At 40.0% G+C, this 22,298-nt stretch overlaps 2 protein-coding genes across 4 annotated transcripts in view; one reads left to right on the top strand and one right to left on the bottom strand.

Moving 5' to 3' along the window:
• Positions 1-788: 788 nt before the first annotated feature.
• On the bottom strand, positions 789-1,286 carry LOC122659442 (protein FAR-RED IMPAIRED RESPONSE 1-like). The gene has a single exon (XM_043854553.1). It carries the CDS (start codon positions 1,284-1,286, stop codon positions 789-791), a length of 498 nt encoding a protein of 165 aa, XP_043710488.1.
• A 1,944-nt stretch (positions 1,287-3,230) lies between these two features.
• The window catches only part of LOC122658921 (plant UBX domain-containing protein 11), a 28,777-nt gene continuing 9,709 nt past the window's right edge, over positions 3,231-22,298 (top strand). For 2 of the 3 annotated variants that reach the window (XM_043854079.1, XM_043854081.1), the window contains exons 1-2: positions 3,231-3,293; positions 5,936-6,037. In XM_043854079.1, the coding sequence (XP_043710014.1) occupies positions 5,938-6,037 (100 nt within the window). In that variant the 5' untranslated portion in view covers positions 3,231-3,293; positions 5,936-5,937. Of the gene's footprint in view, positions 3,295-5,935; positions 6,038-22,298 lie in introns of all 3 variants that reach the window. The other variant, XM_043854080.1, reaches the window with a different exon arrangement.

Below are 22,298 nucleotides of genomic sequence, written 5' to 3' on the forward strand. Positions count from 1 at the left end.
TCATATTCATCATGAAATAAGCCAAATATTAAAGGAGTATGCACTTTTGTTGCCTGTACCATAATGGGTGTGTATTTAAACTTATTCCTGGGGAGCTTATTTTTTGAATCAAACTCAGCCTTCAATTCATTAGCACACTTATCATTCACTACCCACTCAAAATGTTTCAAAAATTGTACAATAGCTAAAGTACACTTTGTATAATCATTCAAATCTGCATTTATGCTTTCACTTAGTTGTGTACTCCGCATACCTCCTATAAATGTATTCTTCATATAACATTTGACCCAAATTCATAAATACGATCCAACGATGAACCATTTTCAACATGATAGTCAAACCATAGTTGTTCCCACGCAGTCTCAAATTGTTCTTCCTCCTCATACTAAAATATGCATTTTTTCAGATCTGATAGGAAATTTGACCCATCCTTCATTAAGTTACCTAGATGCTTAATTCCATTCTGCATCAAATGCCAAGTACATAAACCATGACATGTTTCAAGAAACACCTCTGAAATTGCCTTTGCCATTGCAGCATCTTAATCTGTAAAAAATGTTGTTGGCTTCTTTTGTCCATGACTTTCCAAGAAAAAGTCAAATAACCATTTGAATGATTCAGCCGTCTTATCATATAAAAGTGTTGTCCCAAATATAACGACTCCTCTATGATGGTTAAATCCCAAAAAAAATGTCAACAGGCTTATTCTCCCTGTATGTACAAAATGTTGTATCAAACGTCACAACATCACCAAAAAGTCCATAATCTATTATCATTCTCGCATCGGCTCAATAAATATTAGTTATCTGCTCATCTGAATCCAACTGCAAGTTGTAGGTAAAAGAGGGATTGAGCCTGGTTTGTTTCCCAAAATACCGTAACAAACACCCTGGTTCACCATAATCTAAGTCACATTGACGTTTAGCATGGAGATAATTATAATGATCGACTCGGTTATAACCAAGGCTCTGTCTCCCACCAGCATGTTTACCCATGAACTCAAATGTGTCCTTAGGTTTAATTCCAGAATCATTTGCCATAACAATTTCAATGGCTTGTATGTCTGAAATGATCTGTTGTGACCGCATCAAGTGGGCGGTAGTTGCAACATGAAGCTCATGATTATGCTCCTCAATAAAATCATGGCATTCAAATTTCCCATTTTTCAAAAGATAAATTCCAAAGCGAGCTTGACAATCAGTTCTCGTCTCCGCTCGAGAGTTAGTTGCATCATCAACACGATTGTCTTTTTTTCGAATACCTTGTTTACTATAACATAATCTCATCGAAGTTATCTTTGTTTTATCTTTCTTGCACTTATTTGCATAGTCTCTTCTGACACTAAAACCCACACTTCCTCCGTAACTGTTATAAAACTCAAATGCCTCTTTGTCACTACCAAACTACATGCCGGTGAAAAGCTTATCCGATGTATCTATTGGATTAGCCATAACCCACCTGAAGAGTAGCAAAGTATACAAAAACAGTAATGTTGATTCTCAATATTATTGGATAGACATACAGAAAGAAATCAGATTCGTAAAGTGGGTAATTCAATATAGGTACGCACTAGGCAGAGCAGGAATTACATGATCCGAAATAGCTTTCTAATGTTGATGAATCGGTAACAGGAGTACACTAAGGCAACATGGATCTTTTTTTTTTTTGATAAAAACTAAGCCAACATTTCTAATATTAAATAACTTTATTAAGATGGAATACATGCATTTACACACACAACACCAACAAAAAGATCCATTCTCTAAAAGATAAAAATGGATCAAACATGCTGACTAGTAATGGAGTTTTCTTCTTCTGGATTTTTTTATGTTCTGTTTTTGTTGTGGGTTGCAACAAAGCGACCCATCGAGGAATAATAATGGAGTTTTCTTCTTCTTCTACTTCCCCCATTACCTTCCATGGCAGCAACACTGGTAGACCAAAATTACCAATCGTCAGCTTAAACCCCACAACTACTGCTATGAATATTGGTTATTCTCAGTCTCACTGGAGAAAACCCAATATGTAACAAATGTTACTAATGGAGACAATAAAGTTCAGGTCCTTTCCAAATGTGGTATCTTTGATTCAGAAAGATACATTCTGTTCTCAACTTTATTTAATTATTACTAATGCATGCATGTTTCCATGAATTTCCTTGATTCCTTCTGAACTTTTTTATGTTCTATTCTATTGACCCAGGTTCAATATGTTTCTCTGACTGTGTCAAGAAGGATATCGTACGTTAGAGTTGTTTATGATCCCCAATGATGGCAAGAATTGGATCTTAAGAAAATGTAAATTTTTTTTTAGCAAAATATTAAAAAAGATAAATGTACATGTTAAAAATTGAAACTTCTTTCATGTTAAAAATTCTTAGCAAAATATCGAATATCAAGAACTTAAAATTGAAACTTCTTTCATGAGAAAAATTTGCAGACATTTAAATCTACACAAGCAATTGGGGGGGGGGGCAGAGAGGAATGTGGAGTTGCAGAGACCATACTGGAAGTAAAAACTATAAGTTAAACAACACCGAAGTTGCAGATCTAATCCTCGCGTTCACCGTGAGAGGACCAGGTAAAAGAGAGAGGGAGATAGCAGGGGGTTTTTGCCTTCGCCGTAGTTCAGACGAGGTTCCCTTGCAACCTTTCGGATGATGTTGCAAAAAATAGAGAGCGGAGATGATGCCGGACAGAGGTTCGACTTGGCTTAGATAAATCGCAACGACAATGGTTCGCCTTCGACAGAGTGAATAGTAAAAAACGATCTGCAACTGTGAACCATTTTTCTTTTTCGTCTTTAACAGAGTGAATGATGGTGAAATGTGAGAAACGAAGAGAGAAAAGATAGAGACAACTGAGTGCGAAATCCGAGGAGAGAAGAGAGAGATTTATCATGTAAATGAATTTTGAATTTTTCGAAAAGGTGAATAAAGGGAGAGAGAAGAGACAGAATCAACATTTAATTAAAGAAAAAAAAAATGCAATTCAAGTTATACCGTGGGATTCGTATATTACATCTGTCTTTCATCCGTGCAATGGACAGTACAAACAGCACGCTGTCAGAATAGCAGACGATAAAAATCCTTTTACACGTGTCAACATAAAATTACATGTGCAACCAGAATCCTGTATCCAAACACGCTCGGAATTCTTCTGTATCACCGCTGTCCTCCGAAGATGCAATAGGTACACGTTACTAACATAAAAAAAGCCAAATTCCGATCACTGCAGAAGCTTCTCCGCATCAGAAACAACTGAAGAGATCTTCTGTACCTTCCACTGTATCTAAAGGTAAAAGCTTCTTGACGCAAACCCTAATTCTTTAAAAGCGTTAAATCGTTCCATCTTGTCTAATCGTTGTTACTCGTGGTCAATACTAAACTTATTCTGAATTCTCAAAAATTGTTGAACATAGGATTCCAGTTTTTTGCTGAAATTGTGCACCTCATTACCGTAGAGGTTTGGTTTTCCTAGAAATTTTGTTCAATTACTTTTTTTAATCAAACAAAAAGCCATATCGCCTTTGAAGAATTTAAGTTCCTCTCTTGGTATTTTCTTGTTGTCTTATGTTCACTAGCTGCGGATTCTACAGTTTCATTCCGAAAATTGAATTTGACCTATCGAAATTAGATAGGGATCGCTTATCCGAAAGTTGTAAATTCAAGTTTGTGGAATCACTGTGTCACTGCACTGAGTTTTCTTGATTGAGATGAGCTTACTCGTCTAAAGAGAAGGGAAGGGGAGGGGGGACAGTCAACTTAATTCACCTAGATTGTACTAGTTGCATACAAGAATAAGAATTTGAGAGATGAAAGTTTAAATTTGATAAGTTAGTGTGTGTCTAGTGTTTGCATGTTTTGCCCTCCTTCAATTTAGTGTGTAACGCTGAAAAGGGTATCCAATTTGTTGTGAAACGAGAAAAAAGGGTATCATTTCATTGGAGGGGCTTGGGTGAACTACAAAAATTATAAGCATGGTAAGCATAAATATCATCCGCTTATGATATCAAGCCAGCGTGCAGCAAAGTAAAATCTCTTTGCAAGAGGCTCAGTTTGGATGGTCAGGTTTTCAAAACTCTGTAATTTTAAGATAGATGCTTAATAAATTGAAATTAGATTTATCACTTCAATTGGATTTTAGGTTCCAACCATATTAGGTCATTCCTTAGTTTCATGGGTGTTGAAACTGTAGAAAAACGTGAACCTAAATGATGCAGAAAAGAATTGAAATCGCAAACAAAAAACACAATGCACACAAGGATTTACGTGGTTTGGCAAGATTACCTATGTCCATGGTGAGATGAGATCTGCTACACTATTCGTGGAGAATAGCGTTACAACTGCTTGTCCTCACACCTTTCTCAGATCGATTACAGAAAAAGAACCCTCGCTACAAATATATAATGAAACCCTATACAGGTAATTTACCGAAATACCCATATAGCCCTTCGGCCCCTACGGCCTCTTGACGGCCCTTCGGAATCAGCCCACTGATGCAAGCAATGGAATACAATATATCATACCCCTAACAGAAACCTCCACCTAATGGATTCCTGTGGTCCTGGAGGTAAAGCTTGAAATGGATGAGAGTTTTTTTAATTCTCTTACTGCTGCACCAGTGCGAAATGGATAGGCATAGCTTCAAGTTGGCTGTTTTTCTACTTCTAATCATTGGTCATTCAACCTTCAAACAACAAGTATCATCACTTCCATCTAGATAGCCTTCTCATTAGGTCTCCATCCTTCAGACATCGGGTTCTAGACACTGCAGATACAGGATTAGCATCACTATTAATGTGCAAAGAATGAAAGGGAATCTGACTAACCAAGCAACCAAGCCTTCTAGCCCCTTCTTCTACAGTGTCTTTTTAAAAGTGCCAGTGCCAATTCACCAACTGTCTTCAAGGTTGACTTGCAAGCTGGGCACAACTGTAGAATTTCTCAAGATGCTTTCAGAATAAGCAGCTTGGTCCCCATGTTATTCCTGAAGCATCTAGTTCCATCTGCATTCTTCAAATGGAAACTTAAGATTGCCAGCCGAATGTTGAACTTGATAAATAGCTAGACCCATATTTCATATGAACAGTGTACTGTAAGTAACATATTGTTAAGAGAGACCCTTACCATCGTCCACCAAAATACCTTCAATGAAAGCCCAAATTCTCTAGTTTGTTAGTAATTCACTAAGCACCTTCTCCCGTATGAAAAGGGAGGGTAAAAGCTATGTCACCTTGGACATATAAAGGTAGTAGGGACAGCAATATCTAATATAAGTGAAACTGACACCAATAGTGAAATGGTATTGACTGGGGTTTTGGGTGTACCTATAACAATAGGATAAAACGTTTTTGGAGGAAGGATTTTGGGGGGGGGGGGGGGGGGCTTGGTTGAAGAACTTTAACTTACCATGATATAAATTTAAAGACAAAAATGAATAAGCAAAATAATCTTGTACTTTCATGAATGCCCCTGCTCGGGTTGTGGGTTGGAGGATTTGTGTGTCAGTCCATTCCCCCTGTGGTGCTCTTGGAGTTGGAGAGATTTGGTGTTTGGGTTAGAGGGTGAGGAGCTCCCTGTTCCTTTGCCTTGGGCATGGGGGTGGTAGGAGTGAGCTGGTATGGTTTGGGATCTTTCGTCTTAGGTAGTGGTTTGTTGGGTTGAGTGATGCTATAGCCCCCCTTTCTTGGCTTTTGAATTCTTTCTTTGGTGCATTGCTTTGTCCAGTTTGATCTATATCTCTCATATATTTTCAAATTGACAACCTTTTTGTTGCCAATCTTTTTTCTTTTTATTCAATAATTTTTCATCATAGAGACCAGTATACTTGTCCTCTGTCATGCATCTTCTTTAGATGACCAGTCATAGAGTGTGTATCAGTATATGGAATTTTTAATCTAATGTTGCTGATTCATGTTTCTCAATTCTGAATACAGATGGAACGATCAATCTCTTTATTAACATTCAAAGGTTCTATTTCTGAAGCAATTGTTGAAGCAAAAAGGCAGAGAAAACTTTTTGTAGTCTATATTTCAGGTAAGTGTGGTCTTCAGATTTTGTATTAATTTGTTCCATTAGAACTTAGAAGACTAGGAACAAACTATCGTATGAATCTTTGCCCTATTTCTTATTTTAGCATTTCATCTTTGTATGCAAATATATTTTAGCACAGAACATTTAATTTTGGTCTCCTATGCAACCCTTAGTTATCACTTTGTTGATGACTCGTGTAAGAGGCTGAAATGCCTTGGCCTTGGTGAATGGTTTGCTGTCACAAATGGGTTTGTGTTCTTTGACCATGGTTGAATTGATGAGGGACCATCATGGAGATCTAAGCTACCTATCAGGCTGGCATCCCAGAGGAGATCTGACCTTATATCTGATGCAGATAAATTTACAAACCTTGTGGGTTGTGTGTCCAAAATAGAGCTATGAAAAGAATTGTGGCACATAGAAGAAGAACGAGAAAGACATTGGAGGCCAGAGGCTTGTTCATCATGTACAAATGTAAAGTTTGACCATCGAACCATTTCAAAGAGAGCCATTGATGGTTTTTTAGGAGCTTAAAGGATTAGGTTCAGAAACTTGGTTTAAAACCAGAACCGCAGTGAATAAGTAATGACCAGATTTGAAATAATTTCATAGACTGCAATCAAAGGCTCTGATGGGCCTTACATTCTGATTGAAGGTCAGAATTAAGAAGAGGAATAAAGGCTTAAAGTCTGGTCCAGATCCAAGGGTCTGATCTGAAGTCATAAGTATGTCCTATTAGGAATAGGATTCTTTAAAACAGAATTCAAGAGTTGACTACCGATAGCAGATCTTAATGGGCTCAAACAAGTAATTGAAATTGCATCAAAACACCAACAGATTTCAGCAATAAAATGAGGATACTAATCTGAAACAGAAAAACAAATCTGATATTAATATAGAGTAAAATTAAGAGTCCTATCTCTAAGAAATAGCAAAAAAGTCAAATTTTGAAACTGCGGGTTTGTTTAGAATATAATCTGATTGCCAAATCGGAAGTCTGATTTGAAATCTCAGATGTAAACAATGTAGCAATTGAAATTCCAGTATGTAGGGTATGCACAAAAACAGAACAGAAACCAGAAAATACTCACCTAATTTGATGATGAACAAGATGAAGAAGAATGAAAGAGAAGTAGAATGATATGGACCAAGTTCCTCTCCTTGAACTTGATTGGAATCCCACCAATCTTACCTAAGAATCTGACAAAGGGTTGTTGCATCACACAACAGAATTCTGCATCTCACGGAACATTGGAGCAAAAGCCAAGCTTTATTCAACATCAAATCGTAGAGCACTCTCCTCCGGTGGTCGAGCTGATCATAGAACAATCTCTCCGGTGGTCAAGCTGATCTATGAGAATTCTCTCTTGGTGGTTTGAGCTGATCTACGAGCACTGTTGCCTCTACTCTTTTAGGGGCGCAGTAGTTTGATTGTTGAGTGCCAGGTGACTCACGCGATACAGCTTTGTTTTGAGTCGTATCTTTGCAGCTTTCGGACACGTGAATTGTAGTAATGTAAACTCACTCTTCCTCTTCTTTAGCAGCTGCTCCCCATTCTAGTTTAAGAGGGAAAAGTCCCTTCTGTTCCAGAAGTTGCAGATAAATGGAAGGTTTAAATACTGAAACTATGGAGGTATGATCTCCTAAAAAAAATGAATGGGTAAGCTCAGTGGTCCAAGTCAAGCCTAGCCTGGTGCTGCCCTATTATGTAAAGAGGGATTGGTTCAAAGCCGTAATCTACGGTATCAACAAAAGCTTCTCATGGTTGGCCTTGTTCAAATAGGGGCGAAATGGGTTTCCTTGTTTACCTGGGAAACTCCATTGCCAGGCCCACGTGGATATAGGCTTGTACAGACCCAAAATTGTGGCCATTTTATTTCTATCTTTCAATGCATAAAGAATAGAAAAGATTCTCCCAGAGTCTCAGGTCCGAGAAGTGCATGATAGATATGCCAAAGAACTTAACAAATCTGGAAAATCATAACTTCTCCTAACCTTGGGTTTCTTGGAGTTTTGATCTGGAAATAGAAAACATTTAAGACAAGGAACTTAAAGATAAGACAAGGAATTTTAAAAGGAAAGGACTTCCCCATGATTCTGGTTTGGGTGAGCCTGAAAAACACCCAAGCTATAAAGCTTGGTCTGAATCAGAATTGGTTCAAAAAGAACCACAGGCCCTTGTTTGGCCTTGGGCTGATTCCTACACTGGTATTTATTTACTTCCTCTGATCTGCATCAACCATTGCCTTGAACATAACTAGAAACGAATTCTAGAAGCTACAAGATGCTGGAACCACACTTAGAAACTAGGATCAGAACTGAAAGAAGAGGGAAATTGAAGAATTCCAGTGAAAATTCAGAATTTTAATGATTTTTCACGAAAAAAGATTAATCTGGACTTTACCAAAAACAATACCTGGCTGTGTATTTAAGAGTAAATAATCTAGAAAATTCAAAAACATGAAAGAACTGTACGGTAACGGAAGTAAGGCTAAAAGGAATCTGTAACTGTGTCAAACTGACTCATATCAATTGGAATTTTCACATGGAAGGTCGCTCAGTCCTGGTGAATCTAAACCAGAAAATAATGTTTTAGTGGAGCTTTGGGTGGATGATGTAGATCCGTGGTTCTGAAACCCGACTCGGATTGTTTACGGGTCCACCCAATCATCATATTGCTCAAATCCACAATGGAGTAGCACAATTGTAAATAACCCGAATTTTCAAGGGTTACTTAGGAAGGTGGATGTGGGTTAGGACACAGAGGTCTTTATAATTTTTGTATGGGGACAGATTTGGAAGCAATGATAAGGTAAGGGATGGAAGGGAATTAAAGGAGAAGGGAAGGGTATTTTGGACGTTAATGAAATAAGATTTTAACTCAAAAGATAAAAGAACTAATGGGAAAGAGGGGAAGAAGGAATCCAAGTCATCTTCTTCCTTGAGACTTCGAACAGGGGCGGAAGACAGGTTTACTTTGAGAGAACTCTCTCACCCAACCATGGATCGTGTTAGAGTTATGTATGTAAGGGTAGTTCTGTCATTGTCATATTATAAGACATGACTTAGTTGTTAATTACTCTTTCTTTTATTTCTTCTTTCCTCCCCAGGGAGGCTTATGTAATTTCCAGAGGTTCTATTAATGAAGTTATTATGTGTGTTGAGCATCACTCAACACACATCGATTATTCTCCCAATCTCTCTTCTCTTCTTCTCCTTCTTTGTTGCTGTAAATTACTTCTCTCTTGCTAGAATCGATCCCTTTTAAGTTTGAACTTGGTATCAGAGCCAGCTTCTCTGATTTGAGAGTCAGCTACTCAGTTTTTTTCTTTCACCTCTTTTTGGAACCCTAAAAGGATAGAGGGTTCCATTAGAGGCTGTCCAATATGAAGTAATACATCTCTAAGAGTTCCATTCTTGGACCAACACATGAAGTTTGAAGCTGGAGATGCTGCTGCAGAAGTTTGAAGCCCTAAACTTTGCTCCTCAAGTTACCGCCAGCACCTCCATTCTTTTTCCTTGGTTTCTTCCTCCTCCCTCAACCATTTGGGATGAGGTTTGCTGCATTTGGATCGCCTAGGGGTATCCTTTCATACCCCCTAGCACTCAGTTGAAGCAGGTCACAGCTTTGAGGAACATAGCTCGATTTTCTGCTGCTCCAACAGTACCGTCTGCTCTGCTGCTCTGTTTCTGCTGCTTGTTTGCTCTCCTTGTTGTTGGCAGCCAACACTTTGGGTGATTATGAAGTGCTATAATGGAAGGTTTGCATTGTTTACATCTTGTTGCATTTGAAGGTTGTTAGTTGAAGCCTCTTTTGGAAGTTTTTTTATGATTATGTGATGGATGACTGCTGGAATGATGTTGAGATGCACCCAAGGTGTTTGATTTAAGTCCTCCTTAAGGATTTACCTTTCTTTTGCTGCTGGAACTGCTTGGACAGTGTATCATCCTCTTTGTTTGTTGGTTTTTCTTGCTTGTGTGTGGGTAGAGGTTACTCCCCAGTTGGGCAAGACACCAATCTGTTTTGTTGAGTATTTTTTGGTACACGTCTACTATGTCTGGGACTGATTCTGAGGTCAGTGGACCAATTTCGGCTAGTAATCTCCCCACTATGGCTTCTTTTGACAATATCAACACCCAAATATATGTTGTGAAATTGGACACTACCAACTACTTGGATTGGTCCCGTTCTGTGAAGTTGTCTCTACGCAGTAGGGGGAAGTTGGGATACATTACTGGGTCTATCAAGGCTCCTGCTACAACTGATGCAGGCTATGTCAAGTGGGAGACTGAGAACTCCACTGTTATGACTTGGCTAATATTCTCCATGAAACCTGAGATAGGTAGGAGGTTTATGAGTAAGGAGACTCTGAAAGATATCTGGGACACTGCCTCCAAGCTTTATGATAGAGTTGGTGATGCAACTAAAGTGTATCAAATCCTTCAAAAAACCATCCATATGAAACAGGGTGATAGGAGCATATCTGATTACTACAACATTGTTATCAGCTTGTGGGAGGAGTATGATCACTATAACAATATCCACTTGTCCAATTCTGAGGATGAGGCAATGGTCTACAAGAACTGTGAAAAGGAAAGGTTCCTTATGTTGCTGGGTGGTTTTAACCCAGAATATGAGCCTCTTCGCTTGCAAATCCTAGGGAGATCTCCCTTTTCATCTCTGGATGACGTGTGCAGCTACTTGCAAAGTAAGGAAACCAGGAGAACAACTATGGATATTACACCATCAACAGAGAGATCTGCTCTTGTTTCTAGTTCCCACAGAGACTGGAAAAATGGGGGAAGAGGCCAAGGGCCAACTCGTAGAGATCACCGTGAGAGGTTCAAATGTGATCACTGTGGCAAGCTTGGACACACCAAAGACAGGTGTTGGGATCTTCATGGGCAGCCCCTTGGTATGTGTGGTGGTTCCTCTAGTGCCCATGGAGGCAAGCGAGGGGGAGCTAGGGCTCACTCTGTGACATCTGAGTCTGAGACATTTGGACCCCAGTCTGCTCCTGATTCCCTTTTGCAGGATGACATTGCCACCCTTTGTTGGCTGATGTCTCACCTTGGAAGATCAGCTGCTGGTTATACCTTTGGAGGGTCAGCTACTTTTGCCTTAGCTTTGCAGGTCTCATATGCTCCTTCTACTGCACCCACCTGGATTATTGACTCTGGAGCCTCTTATCACATGACTGGTAATGATTCCTACTCCATTTTATCTGGTCGGGACAAGGTGAGGGTTGCTGATGGTTCCCTTTCTTCTGTCTCTGGTAAGGGTAATATGTGAGTTACTCCCTCTATTTCTCTAGAGTCTGTCCTTCATGTTCCTGATTTTGCTCTAGCCTATTATCGGTGAGTCACCTAACCAAATCCTTAAATTGTTGTGTCACTTTCTTTCCTTCCTGTTGTGTTTTTCAGGATTTGGAGACAACGAGGGTTATTGGCAGTGGGACTGAAAAAGGAGGACTTTACCTTCTTGAACCACGGTTACTTGCTCAATTTACTGCTGCAGCTTATGTTTGTGGTCGGAGTGACCATAGTACTTTGGAGTCTGTAATGCTTTGGCATGAACGTTTGGGTCTTCCCTCTTTTGTTGTTATGAGGAGACAGTTACCCCACTTGTTTACTTCTTTTCCTTCCTCTTATGTTTTTCAGTGTGAATCTTGTGTTTTTGCTAAACATTGTCGTACATCTTATCCTTATCGTGGTAATAGATCTACTGTACATTTTTCTCTTGTTCATACTGATGTTTGTGGACCTTCTCCTACTACTTCTTTATATGGATTTCGTTATTTTGTTTCATTTGTAGATGACTATTCTAGGTCTACTTGGACTGTTTTGTTGAAACAAAAGAGTGATGTTTGTGCTGCTTTTAAGGATTTCTATCAACTTATCCATACTCAGTTTGGTACTCGAATCCAAAGTGTTAGGTCTGATAAGGAGGGTGAGTACATGTATGGGGGGCTCCAATAGTTCTTTACTGATAATGGCATCATCCATCAACTGGCTTGTGTTGACACTTCCCAGCAAAATGGGGTGGCTGAGCGAAAAAACCACCATTTGCTGGAAATCACCAGGGGTCTTCTCTTTGGCATGCATGTGCCTAAGACTTTCTGGTCTGATGCACTTCTTACCGCTACCTTTCTTATTAACCGGATGCCAACTCCACTTCTTGGCTCCAAATCCCCTTGGTTCTTCTTTCTTCTCAATCCTCAGTTTTCTCCTTGCCTCCAAAGTCTTTGTTTGTGTTTGTTATGTTCATGTTAACAAATCAGCCCGCACTAAGCTTTATCCCAAAGCTCTCAAGTGTATCTTCTTGGGCTACTTTGATTCAACCAAAGGGTATAAGTGCTACCATCCTCCTTTCCGAAGGCGACTTCTCTCCAAAGATGTCACCTTCTTTGAGTCTATTCCTTATTTTTCTTCCCCTCACCATCCTGTTCAGGTGGAGAGTACTAGCAGTGAACAAGATGTTGATGTCATTCCTTTTCTATCTCCCTTGCCTACCCCCACTTCCCCATTCCTATTTGATATTGGAAAGTATAAAGAAGTGGATGTTGGTGATGATGCTGAGGCTGATGGCTTTATTGATATTGATGCTAGTAGTGGTGGTGATGCTAGTAGGAAAAAAGAATACAAGGGAATAAGATTCAAAGAAGATGGTGTATTCACAAGAGGTGAATGCTTGTTGAAGGGAAAAGGAAAGCAACCATGGTATAAGCAACCCTGCCAAAACTCCTCTTTGGATCCACATCCTCAGTCTCATCCTCCTCAGTCAGGTAATTCTTCTCCTTCTGAATTAGATCTTCCCATTGCTATGAGAAAGGGGAAGAGAGCCTGTACTAACCCCATAGCCCAGTTTGTTTCCTATGACTCTATCTCTCCTATAGGCATGGTTCGAAAACTTGTTTCGTTTCGGTGTTTCGCGCTGACCGAAATATCCAAAATTTCGGATATTTCGGTCGAAATTTTGTATTTTTTCTGGTATGTTTCGGTAGGTCATTTCGGTGGGTTTTAGGCCAAGTTAAGACCTGAAACTTCATGGAAACCCTATTTTAGGCTATATAAACACATTGAAATGTTCAAATTGCAAAAATAGTGGTTACTTGCAATGATGGTGATGAGATCAGCCGGTTGAAGACTTTTCTTGGGCAGGATTTTGAGATTAAAGATCTAGGAAAACTACGATACTTTCTTGGGATTGAGGTTGTCAGATCTTCTAAAGGCATCTTTCTCTCCCAAACGAAGTGTGTCTTAGATTTGTTGGCTGAAACTAGTTTGTTAGGGTGTCATCCTTCAGATACTCCTATGGATGCTAATGTTCGTCTCAAGGAAAAAGAGGTTGAACTTGTTGATAAAGGCCAGTATCAAAGATTAGTTGGGAAGTTGATTTATCTCTCACACACGTCTTGACATTGCTGTTGCTGTGAGTGCTGTGAGTCAGTTTATGCATGATCCCTACTCTTCTCATATGGAGACTGTTCTTTGTATCCTTCACTACTTGAAGTCAGCTCCTGGAAAGGGCATTCTCCTGTCTTCTTATGGTCACGTACGGATAGAGGCATATACTGATGCTGATTGGGTTGGTTCTCTAGATCGCAAGTCTATCTCTGGGTATTGTTCTTTTGTTGGTGGCAATCTTGTCACTTGGCGTAGCAAGAAGCAAAACATAGTGGCTCGTTCTAGTGCTGAAGCAGAATTTCGTGCTATAGCATGCGGCATTTGTGAGTTGCTTTGGCTCAAAGGCTTGCTACAAGATCTTGGTGTTCCTATTCATCTTCCTATGATGTTGTACTATGACAACAAGGCTGCAATCAGCATTGCACATAACCCGGTACAGCATGATCGCACTAAGCATGTTGAAGTGGATAGGCATTTCATCAAGGAGAAATTGGAAGAAGGGCTGATTTGTGTTCCCTTTGTGAAGTCTGCTGATCAGCTTGCTGATATTTTCACCAAGGCATTATCTGGAAAGCTATTTCATCCTAATTTAGTCAAGTTGGGCATGATTGACATATTTGCTCCAACTTGAGGGGGAGTGTTGAATAATGTACACCAGAATACCGTGGGGGTATTCTGATCTTTTTACAGTTATTTGTTTGTTTTTCTATACCCCTTAGTTAAGTCGGCTATGCTAGGGGTATTTTAGACTTTATGTTGTAACTCTTTTTATTATAAGTACATAGGCTTGTGTGATCACATAGATCATTCAAGCATCCTCCTATTTTCTGTTTTGTTAACACCTACTCCACCTAGGACTGCAACAGAAAAAGCAAAATAAGGAGTGGAAAGCTATAACTCTTAACCCAGCCTTGAATATTCTTAACTAATTACAAACAAAAAACCAAAATAACTCTACTAGGAAATAACAGACAACAGAACAGAACTAGAGACTCCTACTAAAGTAGAATCCTCAATTGCAGGCTGTTTCAGCCTCTTCTTTTTCTTGTGCTTAGCTTCTAGATCAATAATGTTGGTAATAAATATTTGATGAGGGAGTTACCATGTAGAATTTGAGATTGATCTGTCAGCTTTGGGTTCTTTTGGGTGGTGTGTCTGTAACGCCCTGCTCTCCGGTTTAGGAATTAGGCGGTTAACGGTTCAAGGATTAATACATTTCAGGGAACAAGAACCCGGTAACATGTCTATGAGCAATAAATAAATTAATTCATCTAAAATTTCCAATTTACCATCCATAAAGAATGTCAGCGAAAGTTTAAAATAATCCAACAACATCTACCTTGTTACAGTCATCCTCAAAATCTTAAACATGATGTCTATTACAACCTTCCATAAAGTCTCAAAATAAAATCATTGTTTGTAAACTCCAAAAATGTAAATCTAAGCTATAATGTCTTCTAACAGCAAAGATAGTAAGGTCCATCATTATCATCACGAGGCTCCTCTTCTCCGCTCGCCCATCCACCAAGTAGGGTTTCAGGTTTGGTTTTTATGGGCACATCATCTGAAATCATATAAAGGGGTAAGCTTTTGGGAAAAAGTTTAGCAAGTACACATCATACAACTTTTCAAATATTCAATCAAAGGTCTTGAAACGAAAATCAATAGCCAAGAGTAAATTAGGATTTAAGACAACAAATCGAATAGAGACAAAGAACAGTTTCATGCCATGCCATGCATATGCTATATAAAAATATCTTCATTTCAATTCCAACCTTTAACCGTATCAATTCGACTTTAAAAAAAAACAATTTGAATTATGGCCCCGTAACGTGATACGGCTTGTAACGTAATACAACCTTTAACCACATTCGGATTCCACTCTAAGTCTTTCTTTTAAATATTCTTGGTACAACCTACAAGAGAGTGACATATTGTCCCATAACGTAATACGGCCTGTAACGTGATACAACCTTAAACAATATGACATCACCCATTCTGGTAGATACCACATAATTCTTTAAATTCACATAGTCATAGGAATCACTTTGTATAAATATAAGAATCCATAGGAAAACATTATTTCCTTCGCTTAAAATATCATGAATATTACCAAACATCAACTGAAACTCATGCTAGGAAGAATCATGATATTGAAATAACCATCATGCTTAAATTTATAGGATCTAGGTAAATCATCTTATAACAAGGATCAATAAGAGAGTAGGATCATAGATCAAATAAAAATCAGCATTGACAGTGTTAGAAGTATGTAAGTGGAGGGCATTTTGGGAAAGAATCCCTCTCGGGATTAGCGTCAGCCAGTTTGGTGCTAAAACTGAGAGGGTCCCCCATCCTCTCTTTTGGTTCCTATTTTACCCCTGTAAAAGTAATTTCTAAATATTGATATTACTAGTCTCTATCTCAAATTAGAGAGCTAGCTTTTCCCTCGCATTCTTCTCCTCTTTTCGCTTTCTCTTCTCCTTCTTTGCTATTTACATGGTATCAGAGCACATCTGATCGAGAAGGACACATTTCTACTTCTTTATCTCAGTCCCTCTCTTATTTCTTCAATCAAACTAAGAAAGGGGAGATCGACTTTATCAGATTTTGAGGTCTCTTTAGGAGCTCTTCTCTACCGTAGGGGTTTTTTACCCCATTTCTGGAATTTTGAAGGAGTTTGCAGCTCGATATGATGGTTTAGAGACATCTATTTATACCTACTTTCAGGTTTGATGTCTTTAGTCTCAGTTTCTGGTTGTTTGAGTTGATTTCTGTACTGTCTTTGGCACTTGTGTATTGAGTTTTGGGAATATTATGCTGCTGGTTCGATCTTACTAGATCTCTGAATCGAATTTATGGTAGGGGTGTCAATACCCAACTCGAACCAATGAAACCGGCCCGAACGAGCCCGGACCACACCAGACCGAACTCTTAGTGGTTCGGGCTCGGTTTGTGGATCCAGAGAGGCAAACAGTTTGGTTTGGTTTGGGCTAGCCCGACGGTGCACCGGTAGCCCGAGCCCAAACCGAACCGACCTAACCTGATAAATGAGTAAATCAGTAAATGCCTAATGCCCCATTGCCCCCTAAATGTGTTGTGATAGTTTCTCACTTGATCTCGTATCCTTTGTTAGTGATTACCCAACCAATTGTATCCATAGGCCATAGGACATAGGATACAAAGATGCATTGTATTTGAAATATTTTATGTACTTAAAAGAAAAAGAGAAGAAAAATTAGCACTAACCGGACCTTACTAGTTATATAAAACCGGTACCAAACCGAATCCAAACCGATATCAACCCGTTATCATAAACCGAAACTGACATGAAACCAAACCGCACCGAAACCGAACATTTCTTAATGGTTTTGTTTCGGTTTCTATAAAAGTCACACCGAAACCGAAAAGCCCGAACCGAAACCGGTCTGAACCGGCCCATTGACACCCCTAATTTATGGTATTGTTTTGAGTTGTTATGGACTGTTATACACTGTTAAGGACTGCTATGGGCTGTGTACTGTTTGATTAAATGCCTGAGTCGCTGCTCTTCATGTTTTCGAGTTGTATTCTGTTTGGCTGCACTGCTATGCTTTTTCTGGTGGCCTTTTAGTACCTATTTGTTTTCAGTTGATTTGTTGCCTTGGTTTTCAGTGGCTGTTTGTGGATTGTTATTGTGTTTGGTACTGTGTTTGGTCCTTTCTTTGTGCTCTTTATGGGAGAAACATTGACGGAAGCCAAAGCTGCCACTGAAGTGGTGTCCTCATCACCACAGTTGTTAACCTCTAAAAGGTTAGAGGGTAGTCAGAATTTCCAGCAATGGCATAAGATTGTGACCTTGGTTCTCACAGGAAGGGGTGAGAAATGTCACTTGACTGGAAAGAAACCTGCTAGTATGGATGCTGATACTTGGGAGGTCACTGATGCTCGTTTATTGGGTCAGATGTTAAACTCAATGGATAGTAACCTTGTAGACCTTATGACACATATTGACATTGTCAAGGATCTATGGGATTATCTAGCTGTACTGTACGCTGGGCACAACAACCTCTCCAGGATTAATGAACTCTCTCAAGAGTTTTATCTAGTTGATGGGAAGGGTCGACCATTGACCCAACACTTTGCTAATTTCAAAAGGATGTATGAAGAGTTGAATGCTTTGTTGCCCATTACTTCTGATGTTACCCAAATGCAGCAGTAGCGTGAGCAACTAGTAGTTATGAGTTTCTTGGGTAGTTTGGGCCCTGACTTTGACTTAGTCCGGTCTCAGATTCTTGGAGGAGTTATAGTTCCATCTCTTGCCGACACTTTCTTTCGAGTTCTTTGTGTATCTCGTGATACTACTCCAGTCTCTTCTTGTGATAGTTCTGCTCTTGTGAGTAGTGGCAGCAATGGGGTCCGTCAGCGTACCAAAACCCCCCCAACTCCACCCTCTGTTGGTACTCATGACTCATCTGAGAAGTCTGAGAGATCTGGTCCTTTGAGGATTTGTCATCATTTCGGCAAATCGGGCCACATTCAGCATTACTGTTGGAAGTTGCATGGCAAACCTTCACAGTCCAAGGTTGCCAACACTGCCAATTCTGATCCTGCAGTCCCATGTGCACCCATGGAAGACCGCTGTGTGACTTTGACTATGACAGAGGAGGAATATGCTCACTATAGCCAGACAAATCCACTGCTACTTTTGTTCGAACAGGTAATGTCACTATGTATCTCTCTACTTCTAGGCTTTGGATTATTGATTCAGGGGCCTCAGACCATATGTCTGGAACCTCAGGTATCTTTTCCTCTTTACAACCTTGTCATTCCAGTGTTACATTAGCTGATGGTTCTTGTGCTACAGTCAGAGGCACTGGTACTGCTTAGCCCACTTCTTCCTTGTCCTTATCATCTGTATTGTTTTTGCCCAAGTTCCCTTTTAACCTTTTGTCTGTTAGCCAACTTACCAATGCCTATAACTGCTCAATAACCTTTTACCCTGATTCTTGTGTCTTTCAAGATTTGCAGACTAAGAGGATGATTGGTAGAGGCAGGGTATCTGGAGGACTGTATCTTCTTGAGGACTCATCTTCCGTTGCTTGTTTAAGTACAGCTTCCCCTCACCAGCTTCACTGTCGGCTTGCTCATCCGTCCTTACAGAGTTTGCAGAAACTGTTTCCTAGTTTGTGTTCTCTTTCAGTTTTAAATTGCAAGTCGTGTCAGTTTGGGAAACTCCACCGTGTGAGTTAAGTTATCCCCCTCGTGTCAACAAACGAGCCTTACATCCCTTTTCTTTGGTTCACTCTGATGTATAGGGTCCTTGTCATGTGTCTTCAAAGTTGGGTTTTACTTATTTATTACTTTTGTTGATCACTGCTCTCGTTTTATTTGGTTGTACTTAATGAAATGTCGATCTGAATTGATCTCTATCTTTTCTTCATTTGTTGCTGAAATTAAGAATCAATTTGGATCTTACATTAAAGTTTTGCGCAGTGATAATGCACGGGAGTACTTTTCTGCACCTTTTTCTGATTTTATGACCACTTGTGGTATCATTCATCAGTCTTCTTGTTCTGACACACCCCAACAAAATGGTGTGGCAAAACGGAAGAATCGTCACTTGATGGAAGTGACTCGGTCCCTTCTCTTTGAAATGAAGGTGGACAAGCCTTTTTGGGCTGATATAGTGTTGACTGCCTGTTACCTTATCAATCGAATGCCCTCTCCTTGGTGGTGGCATTCCTCATGCTTTACTCTTTCTTTCTGAGCCCTTATTCCCTTTGTCACCCTGTGTTTTTGGGTGTGTCTGTTTCATTCGAGACCATACTCCAGGGTTATCGAAATTAGACCCCAGAGCCATCAAATGCATTTTTGTGGGTTACTCTCGTGTTCAGAAGGGGTATCGATGTTATTCTCCTGTTCTTCGCAAGTATTTTATTATTGCTGATGTTTGTTTCTTTGAGTCTCAATCTTATGTGCATGAGTTTGTTATGGATCCTTCCTTGGATGAGGACCTTCCTCTTTGTGTTATTTAGCCTTCTTTATAGATGCCTGTTGCGCTACCTCCGGCGAAGCCTCCGATTATTCATGTTTATCACCATGAACCATGGAGAGAAGCTGTTATCCCCAGTGCTGCTCCGCCTGCTGCCACGCCTGTACCGTCTATGGATCCTATTCCTGATCCTATAGTTTCTGACTTGGATATACCCATTACTCATCGGAAAGGTACTCGTCAGTGTGTTAAACACTCACTCTCTTCTCATGTTTCTTATTCTGGTTTATCCTCTACTTTTCGCACTTACCTTTCCACTGCTGCATTTCATCCTATTCTTAAGACCACTGTAGAGGCATTATCTATTTCTGGTTGGAGGACATCTATGGAAGAAGAATTACAGGTTTTGGAGCATAACCGCACTTGGGATCTTGTTTTTTTGCCCCCTGAAAAGTCTACTATTGGTTGTCGTTGGGTTTATGTGGTCAAATTTAATGCTGATGGCTCTCTTGCTCGCCTGAAAGCTCGATTGGTGGCCAAGGGCTATGCACAGGTGTATGGTGTCGATTACTTGGATACCTTTTCTCCGGTTGCTAAACTCTCCTCTGTTTGTGTCTTAATCTCCCTTGTTGCCTCGCATCACTGGCCTTTGCACCAGCTCAATGTCAAGAATGCTTTCCTCCATGGGGATATTCATGAGGAGGTGTATATGGAGCAACCTCCAGGGTTTGTTGCTCAGGGGGAGTCTGGGCTGGTTTGTAGATTGAAGAAGTCTTTGTATGGTTTAAAACAGTCTTCGAGGGCTTGGTTTGGCCGATTTACAGAGGTGGTTCTTGAGTTTGGCCTGTCACGATGCAATAGTGACCATTCTCTTTTCTATCATCAAACAAGTGCTAGAAGAATCTTTCTGATTGTATATGTGGATGACATTGTGATTATTGGTGAACACTGGTAAGAAAGGCATGATCTTTGGGATTTTAGAGGGTTCCAAACCTCTCCTTCAATAGGATTTTTAATGCGAGAACTCGAGAAGACCCCCACTTAATCCATAGGGCCTCAGGAGAGATAGGCACCGTTGTGCGTTAGCATGCTTTGACGCGTTAGCACGCGCAGCAATCAAACTACTGCACTGGACTCTACAGGCATTGATAGTTTGAAATCTCATCTACAACAGAGATTCCAAACTAAAGATTTGGGAAAGTTGAATTATTTATTAGGAGTTGAAGTGGCTAAATCTTGGAAGGGAATATCTCTCTCACAACGAAAATATACCCTTGACTTGCTTACGGAGGCTAGGATGCTAGGGTGCAAACCACTTAATCACCCAATGGATCCAAATATTAAACTTGTTGCAGATGAGGGAGATGTCCTTGATGATCCGGAATGATACAGAAGGTTGGTTGGGAAGCTGAATTACTTGACATTCACTCGACCTGATATCTCATTTCCTATGAGTGTTGTGAGTCAATTCATGTCATCTCCTAGGACATCTCATTGGGATGCTACCCTTCGGATTTTGAGGTATCTCAAGAAGGCTCCTAGACGAGAGTTAGTGTACACTAATCATGGTCATACTTGAGTTGAGGGATTTTCTGATGCAGATTGGGCCGAATCACCAATTGATCGGAGATCAACTACCGGTTGCTGTATATTTGTTGGAGGGAATCTTGTCTCATGGAAGAGCAAGAAACGGAGTGTAGTGGCTAGATCAAGTGCAAAATCAGAGTACCGAGCCATGGCACATGCTACTTGGGAGTTGGTTTGGTTGAAGATGTTGTTGACTAAACTAGGGTTTGAGAGCTCTACATCAATGCAACTATGGTGTGACAACAAGACAACGATTCATATTTCCTCGAACCCCGTGTTCCATGAGAGAACTAAACACATTGAGGTGGATTATCACTTTGTAAGAGAAAAACTCCAACAGGGTGTAATTTCTACAAAGTATGTCAAGAGTGGAGAACAACTTGCTGATATGTTTACTAAGTCTCTAGCTAGTGGGAGGGTTGACTATATTTGTAACAAGCTGGGCATGATTGATATATGTGCTCCAGCTTGAGGGGGAGTGTTAGAAGTATATAAGTGAAGGGCATTTTGGGAAAGAATCCCTCTCGGGATTAGCGTCAGCCAGTTTGGCGCTAAAACTGAGAGGGTCTCCCTTCCTCTCTTTTGGTTCCCATCTTATCCCTGTAAAAGTAACTTCTATTTATTGATATTGCTAGTCTCTATCTCAGATTAGAGAGCTAGCTTTTCCCTCACATTCTTCTCCTCTTTTCTCTTCTCCTCTCTCTTTCTCTTCTCCTTCTTTGATATTTACAGGCAGGATTAAGAAATAGATCATAGGTTAACTAAAAATCAACATTGATAGGATTAAAGTCAAGTTTGAAATCCTAATTGGAGAAGTGGAAAAACACATGAATTGAAGTATGATGTTTACTTACCCGCTAATGTAGTCCTAGATAGGTAGGAGACCTACTAGGAGCCAGATAACAGGATCAATAGCAAAAGGGGTTGCTGGTTCGAATGGACAGCACTAGGTTTTAGGTTAATTCTAGGGTTTAGGATGGGAATTTGGAAATGGGTCTTATATGACTTTAATATGCAGGTCTAGGGGGTTATTATGGGATAAAAATAATTGGATTTGTGAAGGTTTTAAAATTCTGCAATGCTGGACAGAATTGTGTTGCAGGTTTTGGGCTTTAATGGAGTGAAGGAATGGAGAGGTTGTAGTGGAGATTGAGGGCTGGGTTTAAGGTCGAGTGTAGCGAGAGGTGTGGGGGATATAGGCTGGAAGTAGGGTTCGAAATTGATGGCTAAATCTGGAGTTATGAGGGAGTCCTAGCTGAGGTAGGAGTTGCAGGTTTAATGGAGGTTAGGGTTTGA

The sequence above is a fragment of the Telopea speciosissima genome, chromosome 4 (genome assembly GCF_018873765.1).
Source record: "Telopea speciosissima isolate NSW1024214 ecotype Mountain lineage chromosome 4, Tspe_v1, whole genome shotgun sequence".
Classification (NCBI taxonomy): domain Eukaryota; kingdom Viridiplantae; phylum Streptophyta; class Magnoliopsida; order Proteales; family Proteaceae; genus Telopea; species Telopea speciosissima.

Bases quoted from the DNA above. Each gene is read 5' to 3' on its own strand.
- LOC122659442 (XM_043854553.1), bottom strand. From the start codon at position 1,286: ATGAGATTATGTTATAGTAAACAAGGTATTCGAAAAAAAGACAATCGT.